Source organism: Mustela putorius, unplaced genomic scaffold (assembly GCF_011764305.1).
Source record: "Mustela putorius furo isolate JIRA1106 unplaced genomic scaffold, ASM1176430v1.1 tig00001063_pilon_pilon_pilon, whole genome shotgun sequence".
Taxonomy (NCBI): Eukaryota; Metazoa; Chordata; class Mammalia; order Carnivora; family Mustelidae; genus Mustela; species Mustela putorius.
The window spans coordinates 3,267,169-3,287,860 of NW_025421556.1; the positions used below are offsets into that span (position 1 = coordinate 3,267,169).

A 20,692-nucleotide genomic window follows, 5' to 3' on the forward strand; every position below is an offset into this window, starting at 1 on the left:
CTATCATTTATGGACATTTGTGTTGATTCCAGTTTGGAGCTACTGTTATTTTGAATATCCTTTTTTTTTTTTTTAAAGATTTTATTTATTTGATAGAGCAGAAGTACGTAGAGAGGCAGGCAGAGAGAGAGAGGAGGAAGCAGGCTCCCCGCTGAGCAGAGAGCCCAATGTGGGGCTCAATCCCAGGACCCCGGGATCATGACCCGAGCTGAAGGCAAAAGCTTTAACCCACTGAGCCAGACAGGCACCCCGAATATTCTTTGTTTTTAAATATTGATAACTAATTGCCATTATTTATTTATTTTTATTATGATCAGTTAGCCACTGTATAATACATCATTAGTTTTTTATATAGTGTTCAGTGAGTCATTAGTTATGTATAACACCCAGTGCTTTGAATATCCTTAAATATATTTTTTTGGTGTACATATCTGTTGGACATATCTACTTGGAGATAAACAACTGGGCTATAGCATATACATATGTTTAGTATTAGTAAAAAGTGCCAAAAAGTTTTCTGTGATGGTTGTACAAACTTACACTCCTGTTAACAAATAGTATCTCAGTTACTCTACATCCTTGCCAAAATAAGGTGTGATCAGTTTTGTAACTGTAGCTATTATGGTAGGTATAGAGCACCAAGATGGAGCTTTTGGGGTTTTGTGGGTTTGTTTGTTTTTTTTTTAAGGTTTTGTTTATTTGAGAGAGAGAGGGAGAAAGAAGATGTGAGCCAGTGTCAGCATGAGCCAGGAACGGGGTGCTCAGAAGGAGAGGGAGAAGCAAATTCCCCACCAAGCAGGGAGTCGACGGGGCTCCATCCCAGGACCCCAAGATCATGACTTGAGCCCAGGGCAGACGCCTAACTGACTGAGCCACACAGGAGCCACAAAATATTCTGGTTTTATTTATTTTTTATTTTTATTTTTATTTTTTTAAGATTTCATTTATTTGACAGAGAGAGACCACAAGCAGGCAGAGAGGCAGGCAGAGAAAGAGGAGGAAGCAGGCTCCCTGCTGAGCAGAGAGCCCGATGCGTGCCTCCATCCCAGGACCCTGAGATCATGACCTGAGCCGAAGGCAGCGGCTTAACCCACTGAGCCACCCAGGCGCCCGATATTCTGGTTTTAATTAGCTTTTTAAACTCACTGATTATGTTGAACATATTTGCATATACTTCTTGGTTCTTTGAATAGGCTTTTTTTGTGAAGTGCCTTGTTCAAGACATTTGCTCCTGTTACTCTTAGCTTGTCTTTTTCAAATAAGTTTGGAGGCGTTCTTTATATATCTGCATACAATTACTTTTTCATTACATGCATTATAAATATCTTCTTTTATAATATGGTTTACTTTCTCACTATCTTAATGATTGATGTCTTTAGATGAACAGAAGTTCCAAGTTTTAATGTAATGGAGTTTATCCATCTTTTCCTTTAGGAGTACAGCTTTATGTGTTCCTATCCCTATGGGCTTATTTATGTGTGTTATTTTCTAGAGGTTTTATTGTTTTATCTGACATTTGCACATGTGATTTACCTGGAATCTTTTTTTTCATCCGTAGTAGTGCATGCATCAGCATATATTTCTTTTTTTTCTGAGTAGCATTCCATTGTATACATGTGCAGCTATCTATCCACTTGAGTTTTCTCCAGTTTGGGGCTGTTATGAATGACACTGCCATAAATACATTTGTACAAATCTTTTTATAGTCATGTTTTCATTTCTTTTAGGTAAATACATAATAGTAGAATTGGTAGTTCCTACTGTAGGTGTGAGTTTAATTTTTATTAGAAACTGTCAGTTTTCCAAAGTGGTTATAGCATTTAACAAGCTACCAACAATGTATGAGAGTTTCAGTTATTCCACAATTTTGTTAGTATTTGATGTTGTCAGTCTTTTTAATTTTAGCCATTGCAGTACTTGTGAAGTGATACCTCCTTGTGGTTTTATTTGCATATCCTAATCATAAACAACATTGAACTCTCTGCATGTTCTTAATTCTATATCTTTCTTTGGATATTTTTCTTGCCCATTTTTATTGTGTTGTTTATCTTTTTGTTACTAAATTGCAGGAGTTCTTTCTATAACCTGGAATAAAGCCAATTTTGAAAGTTTGGAAGATCTATTGTACAAAAGTGTGGATAAATTTAACACTCCTAAACTAAACTATAGACCTAAGTATAGTAAAGTTGCTACATTTGGTTGTGTTGCTTTTACCACATTTTGTTTTTAAATTTAAAGAGAAAGTCAGTTCTATGGCTTACCTATTATTCACTTTCATGATGTCTTTTGATAAGCACAGTTTTCTTTTGTTTGGTTTTAATTTGGGTGCTGTCCATTTTTTAAATTTATTTTTTTATTATTTTTAGGGCTTGCTGTCCATTTTAATTTGCTTTCTTTTCCTTTGTGTTCCTTTATGGTTACTGCTTTTTTTTTTTTTTTAAGATTTTATTTATTTATTTGACAAAGAGAGAGATCACAAGTAGGCAGAGAGGCAGGCAGAGAGAGAGAAGCAGGCTCCCCACTGAACAGAGTGCCCAATGCGGGGCTTGATCCCAGGACTCTGGGATCATGACCTGAGCTGAAGGCAGAGGCTTTAACCCATTGAGCCAGCCAGGCACCTCTATGGTTACTGTTTTTTGAGTCCTAAGAAATCTTCTCCTGTATCAAGATCATAAAGATGCTTTCTTACATTTCCTTCTAGGAACTCTATACTTTAGTTCTAGAAGTCATTTGAATTAATTTTGTTTATGATGAGAGGCAGGGATTGAACTTCTGTTTTCCCATGCAATTATCTAGCTCTTTCACTACGAGTTCTTCACAAGAATTTCCTTTCCCCATTGAATCGCTTGATGTCTATGTGGTAAATGAGTCAGACACATATAGGTGTGTTTATTTGGGGGCTCTGTTATGTCTCATTGATCTGCTTGGTTGTCTTGAAGCCAAAACACATCCCTGACTACAACTTTATAGTAGTGCTTCTCTTCCCAATTTGCTCTTTTTCAACATTTTCCTTTATTTTAGATCTTTTGCATTTCCATGAAAAATTTAGAAGCAGCTTGTAAAATTCAACCAAAAAAGCCTGCTTAGAATATGGTTGAGATTTCATTCATTCTGTTGATCAATTTGAGGAGAATTAACTCTGAGCAGTCAATATTAATCTTCCATTTTATGGGCTTAATATATTGTTGGATTTAATTTGCACTTCTTTAATTTCTCTTAGCAATATTTTGTAGTATAAAAGGTGTAACTTATTCCTCTTTAAAATTGTTTCTAAGTGCTTTGTTGTTGGGTGGATTTCTTTGATGCTGTTGTTACAAAAGATACTTCTCTAATTTTGGACTCTTCATTCACCCAATACAATTCAAGGTGAATTACAGTTAAGATAACCCTGGGAGGATGAAATTATCAAGAGCTACTTCAGAAAAGAACAATCTGTCATAGAGAGAACCACTTGTACAGAGACATGTGGGTCACATAAATAATCAAGTTTTATGGTTAGTGAGTCACAAAGTCAGAAGAGATTCTGCTGTAGGCTATCTCAGATTCTGATGAGTGATTTAAAAATTTCTATACTTTTCTCCTTGATGGCTGAGGATGGCAGTTAGGATTTGGCATGAAAGTAGGGAGAGAAACAGTTAGATTTTGCTTTAATAACAGAGAGTGGATTACAGTTGGGAAGGGTGGCAGAAAATTTATGTTCTCAATATAAATGTGTTTCATGTGTGAATGTGATACAAGGATAATTTAACATACAAAAATATGTAAATGTGACATACCACATTTGCAGAACAAAAGACCAAAATCCAGGATCATCTTAATTGATATAAAAACGGCATTTGGCAAAATTCGGTGAATGAAAGGAAATTACCTCAAGGTAGTAAAGTTCATATAAAAAAGTTCTCAGCTAACATTGTAATCAATGATGAAAAAGTGAAAGCTTTTCCCTAAGATTAGGACCAAGACAACCCAATTTCACCCTTTTGTTCAACATAATACTAGGGGCTTTAGCCAGAGCAATTAGCCAGGAAAAAGAAAATACATCCAAATTGGAAAGGAATAAGTAAAATCATCTCTGTTCTCAGCATAATCTTATTTGTAGAAAACGTTAAAGATTGCATACAACAAAACCTGTTAGAACTAATAAAGAAGTTTAACAAAGTTCCCAGACACAAAATCAGCACTCAGAAATCAGTTGTGTTTTTATACAGTAATGAACAATCCTAAAAGGAAATTTTTCTTTGAATCCACTTATCCTAACATCAAAAAAAGAATAAATTATTTAGGAATAAACCTAACCAAAGAGCTAAAAGATCTGTACACTGAAAACTATAAAACATTGCTGAAAGAAGTTAAAGAAGACACAAATAAATGGAAAGTCATCCTGCTTTCATGGATTGGAAGTCTTAATATTGTTAAAATGCCCATATTACCCAAAGCCATCAATAGATTTGATGTACTCCCTACCCTACAAAACCCCAATGGCATTTTTCTTTCAGAAATAGAAAAAATTCTAAAATTTGCATAGAATTTCAAAGGATCCACAACAAGCAGTCTTGATAAGGAAGTATAAAATTGAAAATCTCACACTTCATGATATCAAAATATATTACAAAGTTCCAGTAATCAATAGTATTATATGGTATAAGGACAGATAGAACAATGAAACAAAATACAGATCCTAGAAATAAACCCCGGCATATACAGTCAAATGATTTTTGACAGGGATGCCAAGAACAGAGAAAGGATAATCTCTTTAATAAATGGTGTTGGGAATACTGGATATCCCCAGGCAATAGAATGAAGATGGATCCCTATCTTAACCATATAAAAATATTAACTTGACATGTATTAAAGATCTAAGTGTAAGACATGAAACTACAAAAATCCTATAAAAATCATAGGAGAAAATCTTCATGACCTCAGAATGGGCAATGATTTCTTGGATATGATACCACAAGCACAGGCAAAAATAGATAAATGGGACCACATCAGACTTAAAAACTTCTGCACAGCAAAAGAAGCAGTCAGTAGAGTGTAAAGGTAATATATAGATTGGAAGAAAAATTTGCAAACCATTTATCAGATAAAGGATTAGTACCCAAAATATATAAAGAATTCTCGCAACTCAATAACAAAACCAAACAACAAATATCTCGATTAAAAAACAGGCAAAGGACTGGAATAGACATGGCTCCAAAGAAAATACACAAATGGCCAACAAGCATAGGAAAAGATGTTTGATATCAATAGCCGTCAGGTAAATGCAAACAGGTGATACTACCTTACACCCATGAAGATGGCCACCATCAACCTGGAAAATAACAAGTCTTTGCAAGCATGTGGAGAATTTGGAATCCTGTGCAATGTTGGTGTGATTATAAACTGGTGCAGTCACTATGGAGAATGGTATGGAGAGTCTTCAAAAATTAAAAATGAAACTCAGTGTGATCCCTCAATTCATCTTCTGTGCATTTATCCAAAAGATTGAAAACAGGATCTTAAAGAGATACTGCACACCCATGTTCATTGCAGCATTATTCACAGTAGCCTAGAGGTCGAAACAGCCTACCTGTCCATCAGTGGGTGAGTGGATTAAGAAAATGAGCTATATACATACAGTGGAATGTTTTTCAGTCTTAAAAAGGAAAGAAACCTATCCTATTCTGCAACATGGTTAAAACTACAAGACATTAAATTAAGTAAAGTAAGTCAGCCACAAAAGGACAAATACTATATAATTCCGCTTACATGCAGTTTTAAAGTAATCAAACTCACAGAAACAGAAAGTAGAATGGTGGTTGCCGGGGCTGCTGGCAGGGGGACACAGGGAGTTGGTCAACGAATATAGAATTTCAGTCATGCAAGAAGAAAAAGTTCTAGAAATCTATTGTATCACACCGTGCATAGAGTTAACAACATACTATACACATAAAATTGTTAAAAGATAAGTTCATGGTATATGTTTTTTACCACAACTTTTTAAAAAGTGAAAAAGGAGACTTTGTTATTTTGGTTTAGTCTGACTTTTTTCTTAACACTTAAGACATTTCCAGCTCTTTGCTTCAATGTGTTCTTTAAATGTACATTTTAAAGTAATATTTTTGTAATCTCATAGGAAGTTTCATAACTGGTGAATATATCTGTGCTCAAAACCATTACATATATTCTAACTATAACCAACAAAATCTGTGTAAGATGAACATGTAAATATACATTTCTAATCATTTTAAGATTTTATTTATTTATTTGACAGACAGAGATCACAAGCAGGCAGAGAGAGACAGAGGGAAGCAGACTCCCTGCTGAGCAGAGAGCCCAATGCTGGGCTGGATCCCAGGATCCTGAGATCATGACCTGAACCAAAGGCAGAGGCTTAACCCACTGAGCCACCCAGGCACCCCTCTAATCATTTTAAATACTACTATGAAATAGATCTTATAAAGTCATCATTGGTATCACTGATTTGGATACCTTAATGTCCCTAAAAATTGAGCCTATGATAAGTTCAATTTCTAAAAATACTTTTAGCTTTTATAAACATATTTCTCTTATTAAATTTAAATGTATTTTTGCATGTGTCCTTTTATCCCATATCTCTTTATCATATGATCTCTCTGATATGAAGAATTTGAGAGGCCGGGCGGAGCATTATGGGGGTAGGGAGGGAAAAAATGAAACAAGATGACGAACCATAAGAGACTCTTAATCTCACAAAACAAAATGAGGGTTGCCAGGGGACGTGAGGTATGAAGAGGGTGGCTGGGTTATGGACATGGGGGCGGATATGTACTATGGTGAGTGCTGTGAAATGTGAAGCCTGATGATTCATATACCTGTACCCCTGGGGCACATAATACATTATATGTTAATAAAAATAATTTAAAGAAATCTGACTAAGTAAACTTGAATTGATGCCTTTTTTTTTCCTCTGTAAGTTGTCCTATAGCAGATAGAGGCATCAAAACAAGCATTCCACTGATTTCTTTTTAAATGCATTATAGCATCTAAGTATTTGTACTGTGTTCCAGGAGGCTTTAGAGCTAACATCTTCTATACCTGATTTTCCTGTCTTTTCTTGTCTTTACACTTTATACCAAAGATAGTTTTGAGGAACATAAGCCACAAAATGGAAAAGTGAGTAGTTTGGCACAAAGGAGAGAGATAGGCAGTGGAACTTCTTTGCTTCGGTGGCAGACAGTATGTTGTGGACAGGAGGGGTCGGGGATTTACAATCCCAGTACATGTATTTTTGTGTATATAAGTATATTTATAGGTCTTAGGAATAAAATTAGTTGATGAATCTATCTTTCTAGCTTCCTCTTTGAGCATTAAAACATATCACTATCAAACTGTTGCAATTAAACACATAGTAAAAAGTAAAATCTTGGTTGAAAGTAGACAAGGGAACCATGGGAATCGTTTAAATGAAAGGGACTACACCTGTATGGAATACTGAGCAATAAATATCTTAAAACAAGAGTAAAGAACAAGATAACAACTTTTTTAGGCTTTGAGGGCCCTACAATCTCTATTGCAATTCTCTGTCACAAAATGAAACCATCTATAGACAATATGTAAAGGAAGTAAAGCTTTATTTAACAACAACAAAAAGAAAAAAAGCAAGAAGCTGGTTTTGGCCTCCAGACATAGTTTGCAAACTCTTGCCCGACAATTTCAGTAGTATCACCAAAAGCACCACCATAAAAATAAAAGGTAAATTCAGTTCCTTCCTCCTTAATGTGAAAGAGCTGATTATGTCCCAAGGGCCTTCTAGCACTGACATTCTGAGACTTTGTGAAAGTTGACTCTCTCATCTGTTGTGGCAATTCATATAATGTCTGGCAAGATTATAGCTGGTGCCCCTTGAACCAGCAAGTTAAACATACTGTGAAATGTACTCCTTTATTTCATAGAACTGTTATCATGATTGCTATTGAGTAATATTCTCACAGAGCATCAGCAAAGGAGAAATGCAAAAGGTTCCCACTATTGTGCAGTGTTAGCAGAACATGGCTATTAAGGAACTTTGTCAGAAAAGACTGATGTCATGTATTAACCCAAATTGGGAAAACCATACACTCAGCTCCACATTTGGCCTAGCTGAATGATGTTACTTAGGTACCAAGCTGTTCCGTAAGTGCTGCTTTAAAAAGAAAATGGAATCAGGGGAGCTAGTGTATTCTTGTAGTCATTTTCAGTTATTCATTGTTTCATCTTACTCATCTTCACAAACTGACCCATTTCTAGCTTATTGCTGAGTCATTTCCGATCTAATGCTTTAGTCTTCACTTGGAAAATTCTTAATATAAGCCCTCAGCACGACAGCCGACAACAAGAGCATCCTCCTGGCTAATCTCCTTCTGTGCTGTCCATCTCTCCTGCTTGTACCTTAAATGCAGCATTTTCTTCTTCAAGAACTTGTTTTGGCTTATCTCCTATTATTTAGAATCATTCTGTGTTGGGGCATCTGACTGGCTCAGTCAGTTAAAGCATCTGCCTTTGGCTCAGGTCATGATCCCAGGGTCCTGGGATTGAGCCCCTGTGTTGGGCTCTCTGCTCAGCTTTTCCTTTTCCCTCTGCCCGCTCTCTCTCAAATAAAGTCTTTTAAAAATAATAAAAAATAAAATATTTTGTGTTTCATGGAGAACAGTTTCCATCACCACTCGTTGTTTATGATTATCATACGTCTTTTTCCCCTTATTTCTGATGGTTCAGTTAACACCTGTAACTCTCATCACTATGGATTAAAGAGAAAAAGTTGTTTTTTTAAATAAAAACTCTGAACAGTGACATAAATGGGGTCTCCAAAATACCTCCCTACAACTTAATAGTTGCTTATCCTATTTACATTTCTAAGTAAACACAATTAAACCAAACTTGTCAGGAATAAATTTATATCCTAAAAAACAAGGGTAATGAACTATATATTTTATATATTACTGGGGACTGATATCTCTTAATTTAATAAACTCTGAAGCTATTTGAAGATAAATTAAAATCTCTACATGATTCAGTGACAAGAAGTTATTAGTGGTATAGCCCCGACGATCCCTTTTCTCTAATAACAAATTGATAAATTAGTATTCTTATTTATATAATAGTCTCTCTGAGTTTATTGAATGTGATCAGTTCCCCCACAGTCCATGAATACTGAAAGAACAGATAAAATCAAATTTCCATATCATAGAGTAAAAAATCTTTTGAGAAAGTACTGTTGAGAATAACAGCCTTCTATTCTTTTTTTTTTTTTTTTTTTTTTTTTTTTTTTTTTTTTTTTTTTCAGGTTGAATCACCGTGTTTTACTAAGTGCACAGGCCCACTGGGCTTCCGACAGCCTTCTATTCTACTAGAAGTTGGCTGCAACCAATAATAAACACTTTTATTTATTGTTCCCTACTTATCCCAGACATTTAATATGTATTACCTTTTAAAATTCTCAAATAAACTTCTGATACAACTAGGTATCCATTAGGAACCTTGGTGTAGCTGGTACAGAAGATGTATTAAAAATTACTGAGATTTGGGGCAGCTGGGTGGTTCAGTCAGTTAAGCATCTGACTCTTGGTTTCAGCTCAGGTCATGATCTCAGGGTCCTGAGATCAAGCCCTGCTTGGGGCTCCACACTCAGCGGGGCCTCTGCTTGAGGCTCCCTCTGCCCTCAGTCATGGATGCCCTCTCTCTCTCAAAATAAATCTTAAAAAAAAAAAAAAAAAAAAAAAAGAATGCTGGAACACTGAAAAGAACTAAAATAAAATAAAGTCAAATTCATTTATTTTAAAAAAATAGGTTTATTAGTTCACTTAATTGAAAAATCTAGAAGGAAGTCCCTGTTTAGTCCGTGTTTGATCCAGTGGCTCACATGTGTCGCCAGAAACCATTCTCTTTTCTTCACTACTTTCTGCTTCCCTTGATGATAGCTTTACCCCTAGTCTGCCAGTCCTTGTGGTGCTGTATGCTGTCTTGTACACTTCCAGTGGCAGAGAATGCTTCTTTCCTGGTGCTTCTCTCAAAAACCAAAGTTTCATTCCCCTCTTAAGCATCTCCTTTTGTCTCAGTGACCCAAATTAAGCCATATGCCTATCCCTGAACCAGTCACTTGGACAGGGGAATGGGCTTCATTCATTGCGTGAAGCCAATCTAGGGCCACCTTTCTTGTTGAGGGTGAGGTGAATACTTCCCAAAATGGGAGAAGGGCAGGAAATTGAGGCAAGTAAGGGAACATAGATATGTGACTAACAACCTGTCTCTACTACAACTCTTTGTTTCTTTAGATTCAAAATAACTCAAGCAAAAATAAGAAATAGGAGTAGTATTGTGTGTATGATGTGTTCTAGGCAGGGGCTTAGTGTTTTAGATACATTTTTAGTCTTCAAAACCATCTTGAGAAATAAATGGAATTAATTCTTATTTAAAAGGAGTTTAGAAAGGTAAGGGGCACCTGTATGGTTCATTCGGTTAAGCCTTTGGCTCAGGTCATGATTTTAGACTCCTGGGATTGAGCCCCACATCAGGCTCCCTGCTCAGTGCGGAGTCTGCTTCTCCCACTCCTTCTGCCCCTTCCCCCCATTTGTGCACTCACTCTCTCTCTTTTTCTCTCAAATAAATAAATACTAGAAAAAAAATATTAAACAGATTTTTTAAAAAGATTAAAATTGCCCGAGGCCACATAGGTAATCAGACCTAGGTCAGTCTGACTTCAATATCCATGGTCTTTTCACGATGTCATGCTATCTCCCTAATAAACCAAAAATTGACTATACAAAGATATGAAGTATCATCTTAGAAATATATCACTGATGAAGAATTCTAGAAGATAATCCATCCTGTTTTGGTTTAATGTACAGTATACCTATATAGAAATAATCCTTGTTAAGACAGATTTACGAAAGGGAAATTAATATCTTGTTTTGCCCACTTTGAACACCCAGATCCTTCCCTCAGTGGTCAGGTATGTTACTCTATGCTATATGCACACATACATATATACATACATGCATACACATAGAAACATATGTATTATATATATGATTATTGTGTCTATCACAAATTCTAAGAGAGGCTCTTTAACTTGGCACTTAATGAAAATGGCAGGGGAATGAGTTAAAAGGAACAGATCCTATCCTCTACAATAACTGACAGTGAATACTAAAAACTCTATCATCTGATGTCACTCTCTGGTTGTTGTTCACTTAATGGTAATAATCAAGTACTGTGCCTCGGGGAACCTTTCTGAATTATTTCCTAGACCAGAAATGTCTCATACTCTGTCCCCCAGGGAGTTTACTTCTTGCTTCAGGGTTCTTATTGCTTGCATCTGCCCAAAGCTCAGGCTTTCAGTACTGAATCACAATTATTTAACTTTTATTTAAGGCTTTGCTTCTCTGCAGTATTCTGCAAGAAGCTGACTAGGACTGTGGAATGGCGCAGCTTTCCTCCTTTACTTAAGATCATTCTGTCTGTGTCTTGAATAACTATAAGTTGGAAATAAATTTAAAATTTACTTTAATAATTTAATGATTTTAAGCAAGAAATTTCTCTAAGTCAGAAATATTTGGGGATTAACTAAGAGGCAATCAGATAAGCCTTTGTCTGTATCTTTGGCTGTGTCTCAGTATTTCGAAATAGCTGTATGTCATTTGCTGTCTAGTACTTTACCTTTTATTGTCTTGGCATCACTTTTCAGGCAATTTGTAATGCTGTTTAAGTGCTGTCTTTTCTTTATTATATTATGCATTTGTTAGTTTACAATTTTATCTACCAGGGATTGCCTCTTTGCAAATCATTTTTAAAAAGATGCAGTTTTCAAGGCATTAGTGTTAGGGAAGCATCTATCAAAATGAGCTCAGTCTTAAATGGGCAAACTTTTATTGATGGAATTTAAAGAATTTTATGGCATCCATAGGGTGCCATTGATAAGAAATGTAATATCCTTTTTTCAACACTATTTTAACATTTAACAAGTACTTGAAAAGCATAGTTCTCACCATTGGAGAGGGACTAGGGAAGAAATGTTAAGATTAATGATAAAATGATTCTGGTCTTCATGGGAAGCTAAGAAGCTGCAAGAGGAGATACGTATACGTTGTTTACTCACTCATTCACGCGATGTTTACTGAGGTGTTGCTACATGCTAGAACATGGTATGGTAGCCTCTGAAATTATAATATTGAGCAGCAGAGGCACAAATCTCTTCCTAGGGTTTACCGTTTGGGGCAGGGTTTAAGGGGTAAGTTTCACCAAAGGAGTAAGTTTAAAGAAGAGGAGGAAGATGGAAAAACTCTGAATATGATCCAACTTGGGAAAGAAATGTTAGGATTTCACAGAACACTGAGGTTATGTCATAGGATGCTTTTAATCAAATTGCAGAAAAGCTCTTTCCATTTGAAAGCTCTTCCAAAGCTTAAACAAAATGCTGTGTGGTTTTAAGACCAGAAGTCTGAATTGTTTCTAAAATAGGCCAACATATATCTAACAAAAGAATATTGGTTATATAGATTATAATTATATATGAATATTGGTCCAAGGAATAACTTGAACTAAATATTGATTTCGAGTCCACTTAATTGGTATACCTATTAAAGTAGAGAAATTAATGGTTAATTTTGCTGTTTACTGTTGCTTTTATATGTTCAGAAAATTGACAGAGACCGTGTCAATAATCTTCCTAGTAATTGAATACATTTGATATTTCTTTAAAAGAACAGAATAAAGAAATTATCTGACACCATTAAGATTATTTTTAAGCATATAGCTGTTGAATTTGTAAATAGTCCACCTAAATTTTCCTAACATTGGATTTGTGAATAAGAGAAGTTGTTAGAGAAAGACCTGGCGAGTGTTTACTTTCCAGGTATTCTCGTTAAAGAAAAAGCCATTAAGTCTTCACCTCTAGAGTTGTTCTATTTAAGGAAGCCTGGATCCCTGGTGAAGAGGATTACAAAATTCAGGAAATGGCAATTAAAATGCTAATCCCTCTTGAAAAATTCTGGTTTAGAATCTGAGGCACTAATAGAGAAAGTGGGAATGATTGTTTTGAGAGAACATTCATTTAGCTTTTTTTAAAAAATGCAATTACACTCTACACTAACAAGGAAGAATAATCAAGCCTTCATACAGCCTTTAATGTGATGTGAAGAATGAATGAACAGTTTAACAGTTTAACACTATTCTAATATGGTTGTGACTGGTGGTCGATGACTCCTCAACTTTGGAAATATGGCTAGTGCTTCTAAAAATCTGAATTTTGGATCTCATTTAATTTTATTCAATTTAAAATGGGTATGATTGAGTTACTAGAAAATTTTAAATGTTTGAAACAACATAGGCATGTGAATCTTCTGTTTCGACTATAAATTTTATAAAATTTTAACACAGATCAAATATTTGAGATGTCCCACAAAATGTAAAATAACCAACATATTTTAAAGAATGAGAATGATAAAACTGTAAACTATTTTTACTATAATTTTGCAGTGATACATATTGGTATATTTTGGATATATTGGGCTAAGGAAAAAATACATTATTGAAATGACATTCACCTTTTTGTTGTTGTTATTTTTCTAAATGTGGCTACCAGAAAATTGAAAGTTACTGTATCTCTTTTGGACCATGCTGATTTAAAGAGTTGCTCTAAGACATCACTGAAATCCATTTGATGTGCAAAATGCAATCTGGTTCAGCAATTAAATCATATCAAAGACCATAGTTCCCCCCTCTCTCGCTCTACCATCAGTGACTTGTTATAAGCAGTCACTGCATCTGATAACTAATTTGATACCATTTACATTTTAAATTCATAATAGCTATAATCTTTTATTTGCTATTAGAAAAAATAAAATTTTGTATAAAATTTTACCCAGGGAAATCAATGAGAAATTACAACAGAGGCATTATATGATTTTGTTTGAATATTATTTTGTGTTGGATGATACACAGTGTGAAGCACTTAAAGTACTTAAACTGTATCTGGGAAAGCTTATGGTATCTATTTTCTAATAGGTGTGTTCTTTTCATCTTTTGTTTTATCCTCACCTCAAACAAAATGGGAAGAAAGCAATGGCTGAATGTGTAGTTCTTACGGTTTTGTCCAGTATCTCCAGTAGGCAGTACATCATGATTATATCTCATTGTTCATCTGTCAATCCTTCTAGGAGGTGATTTCCTGTCCTTTCTGAGAAAGAAGAAAGATGAGATAAAACTCAAACAATTAGTGAAATTTTCATTAGATGCTGCTTCTGGTATGTCCTATCTCGAGAGTAAAAACTGTATACACAGGTAAGAAGAACATTCTTTAAACATTTTCTGGTTTTACCAATAGATTGCTAGAAAAATGACATATTTACTGCACTGATGTTCTTTCACAAAACTTACATATTTTCTTGTTGGATTTCATGTTTTGTGGGAAGCCTTCTTGGATAGTTGTTTTTATATAGTTTATAGGAACACTTGTCTTTTGTCTTACTTGAGGTAAGTACACCTCATTAGACAATAAGCTACATCCTGATTAAAATCTTTTGTATTATAATCATGAATGACATACTGATAAGATGTACCACAAGTTTGTCATGTAATCAGCTACAATCTTAGAGCCAAATAAGACTGTTCATCTGCCCCCAATCTCATTTTGCAAAGAAATTACTTATAAAGTCATGGCAGAGCATAATAGTAAAACAATTCGTGACAGTGAATTGGCCAAGGGTAGAAGATACTAGCATAATAGCTGTTTCAAAGGAGATTTTAGAAAACTTTGTCTAATTACATCAAGAGCAGTGACTTGGTTGTAATGTTTTTATAGATTGTGGTTTTAGGTGCTTATAGCTGCAAATGTTCTTTACTGCTAAATGTTAGAACAACATAAGATGTTCTTGCTGATTTCTTGTGAGATCCTAAATATGGCTAAGTATATGTAAGCAAAAGGAAGTGGGGGCATTGATGCAGTTTTTATTCACTGGAAATAGCATGTAATACTATTTAACATGGAGCAAAGTTCATTGTCAGGTTGAACTATTATGGACATGATCTAAATTGGTTCAGTTATTGATGTATGTTTTCTCTGATGTGTTTCATTAAGCATGCTTTGATTTAACATTCTGGTAAAATTGTATAATGTGTGATTATATAGCAGAAAAAAAGTACTTTCACCTGAAATGTATACTGATTTGATCTCAGTGTGTCAGTGGCATGTCCCATCTGCCCCCCCCCCCCGCCAGCCCCTATCCCCTGCCTCTGTTTTTTAGTTGGGCCAAGAAAAAATTTAGAGCCCAGCTCTCGAGTAAATAAGAATTTAATAGCAGTGAAAGTAAAAGTACACTCTTAAGGTGGACAAGTGGACAGACCTAGAGACCGCAGCTGCACTGGGGGTTGGTGTGGTCTCTCTCTTTTATGCTTGCAAGGGTTATAGCTAGGGTGGTTTCTGACTAGGGTAGTCTGTGAAGGAGATTTGGGCCCCATATGGCCCTTATCAGAGCTTCATAGACCCATCCTACTGCAAGGGGAATAGAGGATCAAGACCACAGTATAAATGTGTTCTCCTGAAGCTATAGGTCATTATACAACAGCAGTTATAAGGAAGAGTACATGTGTGTGCCCCCAGAGTTTTTCCTGGCTGTTTGAAACTTGGTTTCCATCCTTTGTTAACAGTCAGAAAACACCTGTTACCTGCTTGTGTCTGCCTACTTTATCAAATAGATTACTTAATCTTTCCAAAAACTTTTGCTGCATTTTCAATTTTATTCTAAAACTGAAATGATGGCTTCGGTTTCCAATATCACTCAATGGTCACATATATTTTAAAATACATTTCAGTAGAGTTATTGTATTTCTAGAAATGAAGACAACTAAAACTTAGCCACTGTCCTTGTATTTTTGTTTTACTTTCCATGACTAGAGATGAAATCACATTATAATAGATATTTTTATTTCTTTATTTTTTAATTGAGGTTTTTTTTTTTTTCAATTTAAATTCAGTTAGCCAGCACATAGTACATCATTAGTTTCAGATGTGGTGTTCAACAGTTCATCATTTGGGTGTAACACCCAATGCTCATCAAATCACATGCCCTCCTTAATGCCCATCACCTAATTATCCCATTCCTTCACCCACCTCCCCTTCAGTAAACCTTAGTTTGTTTCCCATAGTTAAGAGTCTCTCATGGTTTGTTTCCTTCTCTGATTTCTTCCCATTCAGTTTTCCCTCCTTTTCCTTATGGTCCTCTGCACTGTTTCTTATATTCCACATATGAGTGAAACCATATGATAATTGTCTTTCTCCAATTTTTAAAAGATTTTTAAAAAGTATTTGATTTTGGACAAGAACTGAATTACCATTAATTACATTAGAAGAAAGCAGTTTTTGTTAAAAGTAACAATGAAGGGTTTTATTCTTTATTTAGAGAAAATCTATAATTTTGGCTACTCGGGTGTTAAAGGTACTTTAGGCATCAAATTTTCTACTGTAGTTATTCACTTTGTCTCATTTTTTAAGATATTTACATTTTATTAACATATAATGTATCATTTGCCCCAGGGGTACAGGTCTGTGAATCGTCAGGCTTACACACTTCACTCACCATAGCACATACCCTCCTCAATGTCTATAATCCAACCACCTTCTTCACAGCCCCCTTCCCCTGGCAACCTCAGTTTGTTTTGTGAGAATAAGAGTCTCTTATGGTTTTTCTCCCTCCCGATCCCATCTTGTTTTATTTTTTCTTTCCCTACCCTCCAAAACCCCAACTTTGCCTCTCAAATTCCTCATATCAGGGAGATCATATGATAGTTGTCTTTCTCCAGTTGACTAATTTCGCAAAGCATAATACCCTCTAGTTCCACCCACGTCGTCGCAAATGGCAAGATTTCATTTCTTTTGATGGCTGCATAGTATTCCATTGTATATATATACCACATCTTCTTTATCCATTCATATGTTGATGGACATCTAAGTTCTTTCCATAATTTGTATATACCACATCTTCTTTATCCATTCATCTGTTGATGGACATCTAAGTTCTTTCCATAGTTTGGCTATTGTGGACATTGCTGCTGTAAACATTCGGGTGCACGTGCCCCTTTGGATCACTACGTTTGTATCTTTAGGGTAAATACCCAGTAGTGTGATTGCTGGGTCATGGGGTAGCTCTACTTTCAACTTTTTGAGGAACCTGTGTACTTTTTTCCAGAGTGACTGTACCAGCTTGCATTCCCACAGTGTAGGAGGGTTTTAGATTAAGCAAATGAAACAATCCCAACAGTGTTTGAAAAAAATTAGTTTGACAGCAGAGTTTAGGATGGAATGAGACAGTATGAGATTAAGGGCAGGGGGATCGATTAGGAGGCCAATTTAACAGTCCAGAGTCCAGAAAAGGGTTAAGCTCCCAAACTCTGGCAGTAGCATATGGGCATGAGTATATGGGCTGGATGAGAGTAAAAAGAAATTTAAAAGAAACTTTTTTAAAAATTAAAATAAATATAAATATATATATATATATATATATTAATTAGACTGGTGAATAGAACAGAGCCACCCCCTTGATTTTGGGTATGTTTTGGTCTCTTAGAAGAAACTACTTCCCAAAATTTTAAAGAAAGAAAAACTTATATATATACAAAAGTAAGGGTAAACACGATGAAGGGATGGAATATGACTATAAAGATGAAAATTTTTTAAAAAATCTAAAAAAAGAATTGATAAGATAAGTTGGTTGGAAAAAGTAAGAAAAAGAAAGTGGAGAGAATTTGCTCAGGCTGGAGACTAGAACAAAGCCCTGTGCTAGATTTAGGGTATATCTTGATCTATTAGAAGAAATTGTATCCCAAAAATTTTTAGAAGAAAAAACCATATATGTATATATATATATATATATATATACATGTGTATTATTTTTGTGTGTGTGTGTATATATATATATATATATATGGTATATATGGTATGTATATGTGTGTGTGTATATATATATACATATGTGTGTATATATATGGTATATATATACCATATATATATAGTATATAGTATATAGTATATAGTATATATATATACCATATATATATACCATATATACCATATATATATAGTATATAGTATATATATACTATAGTATATATATACCATATATACCATATATATACACACACACACACACAAAATAATAAAGTTAGATACAATGAAGGATAAAATATAACTATAATAATGAAGGTTTAAAAAGATTTTTTTAAAAAAGGTATTATTAAGATAAACTGCTTAAAGAACGTTAAAAGAGGGGCGCCTGGGTGGCTCAGTGGGTTAAGCCTCTGCCTTTGGCTCAGGTCATGATCTCAGGGTCCTGAGATCGAGTCCCGAATTGGGCTCTCTGCTCAGCGGGGAGCCTGCTTCTCTCTCTCTCTCTCTCTCTCTCTGCCTGCCTCTCTGCCTACTTGTGATCTCTCTCTATCAAATAAATAAATAAAATCTTTAAAAAGTTTTTAAATAAAAAAAAGTTAAAAGAGGAAAGAGGAAAAATATTTAAAAATTAGAATGAGAAAAAAGTAAGATTAAAAAATTTAATTAACTTTGCATGACTAAAGAAACATGGGGAGAAAGCCTTGAATTCTATGCTTTGCTTTCACCTCCTCTGGAATTCCACTGTTCTCCTTGGTGAGTGAATTGGACTTGGCTGAATTTCTTGTTGATCTTCTGAAGAGGGGCCTCTTGTAGTGATTCTCAAATGTCTTTGCCTGAGGCAGATTACACCACCCTTGCCAGGGACCAGACTAAGTAATCTGCTCAGGTTCGCTCTCCTGGAGCTTTGTTCCCTGGAAGCTTTCCATAGAGCTCTGGAAGACGGGAATGAAAATGGTGGGCTCCTAATACCTGACCCAGAGGAGCCCAGAGCTCCGGTCCACACTCCTCAGTGTACCCTCAGAGAAAAGTGCTCAATCACCTCGTCTCCCTGTTCTCTGGCTGTACTCCGAGCTCACACAGCCTGTGACCGAGCATTTTTGTCTCTGGCACACAGCCCCGCCTGGAGTCTCCAAACCCCACAGATCCCTGCTGCTCTTTCAGGGGTGTCTCCCCTGATCTGCCACTTGGGGGGTCCCTGCTCAAAGAACACTGGTCTGACTGTGCTGCAGATCACTGTTTAAGGCAACCCCATGCTGACAGGTCACTCTTCGGCTTGGTCTCTGTAGCCAGCTTCCCTGCTCTGATACCTGCGAGCTCTGCTATACTCAGACACCCCCAATCCTTCTGTGACCCTGAGACCATGCTGTCCCCATGAGGGCTCCACCTCCGCTTAGCCTCTGGAGCAATGTCCTGCAATGGAGCAAACTTCTAAAAGTTCTGATTTTGTTCCACCGCTTGCCAGGAGCCAGCCCCTCCCACCGCGATCTATCTTCCCATGGCTTCCGATTCACTTCTCCACAGGTACTACCTTTTAGAAAGTGGTCGATTTTCTGTTTCTAGAATTGCTGCTCTCCTTCTCTTCGATTTCCTGTTGGGTTTGTACATGTTTGCAATGGTTTGATAACTATGTAGGTGATCTCCTGCTACCTGATGTCATCTCAGCCTGCTACTTCTCCACCATCTTGGCTCCACTGTCTCCTTTTTCTCCAAACCATTAGACTATCTATACCTTTAAGTTACAATGAATAAACAGCATTCAAACTACTTAATTTTTTGTCAGTTACCAGTACCAGTCTTTAATTTCTGTTGCAGTGTGGTTGAGGGAATTGTTTCAATTCTTGCTACTTTTGTAGTGATTGCTTTTCTTGCAAATGGATGCCTGTATTTTTTTTAAATGCTGTGTCATCAGAATTAAAACAATTCTAAGTTGTATGACAGGTTTTAAAAACTTACCCTACTCACTGGATCATAACATCTGGTGTAATGTTAGTTTCCCATTTTCCTTGTTAAGAATTATTACGCATTCACACATTTTTGAATGTTAACCCCTGCTTGAGCACATATCCTAGAAGGCTGTACTTACTCCTGTACTATTTGCCTGTGAGGAAGGTTCCTGATTGAATGTCTTAAACAGTATCACTGAAAGCAGGTTTGACAAATAGATTTCAGTGCCAGTTTTCAATGATTGGCAGTGGCTTTCTTTGTTGTGTATTGAGAAGGATTCCAGGATCAGCAACAAAGAGCCCATTGATTGATCAGTCACATCGGTTAGTACCCTGATAAGCATTAACACACAAGGCCCAAATTTGTCATCCATGGCCTAGAATATTTTCTCTTTGTGTTTATTTTAATAAATGCTTTTCTTTTTTATATGATTGTCCTTATTAGCTATATGTACCAACAATTTAATGTTTTCTGACCAACACTTCTGATTTCTTCGAAACTACCTGGTATTCTAATTTTCCCTGTTGATGCTGAGTAGTGGATGAATAATATGATACCTCTAGCCAGTGGTCTTTTGTTACTCTTGAAATTTATGTAAATACTATTTTGGATGAATTCCTTTTCTTTTTCTTTGCATTTCAGTACCTCACCAATCTGTGAAAATAAAATATTCTTTGTATTGAATTTTTTATAGAAATGAATTGTGCCATAGAACCCTATTCCTATGTGTCATCCTATGAAATGGTTTCTGTAGTAGTAATTGTAATGGATTTCAACTGATTTATAGTTGAAAGATGCACTCAAGACATGTTACGTATTTTTTCTCCTAGGAAATACCTAATATATAAATATAAATATATAGTATTCACT

At 35.6% G+C, this 20,692-nt stretch overlaps 1 protein-coding gene across 5 annotated transcripts in view; it reads left to right on the top strand.

Annotated features, from left to right (window-relative positions):
- FER (FER tyrosine kinase) overlaps positions 1-20,692 on the top strand; it is a 470,546-nt gene that overhangs the window by 332,488 nt on the left and 117,366 nt on the right. For all 5 annotated transcript variants that reach the window (XM_045087150.1, XM_004761299.3, XM_004761301.3 and 2 more), the window contains one exon: positions 14,154-14,277. In XM_045087150.1, coding sequence (XP_044943085.1) covers positions 14,154-14,277 — 124 coding nt within the window. The remainder of the gene's footprint in view (positions 1-14,153; positions 14,278-20,692) is intronic.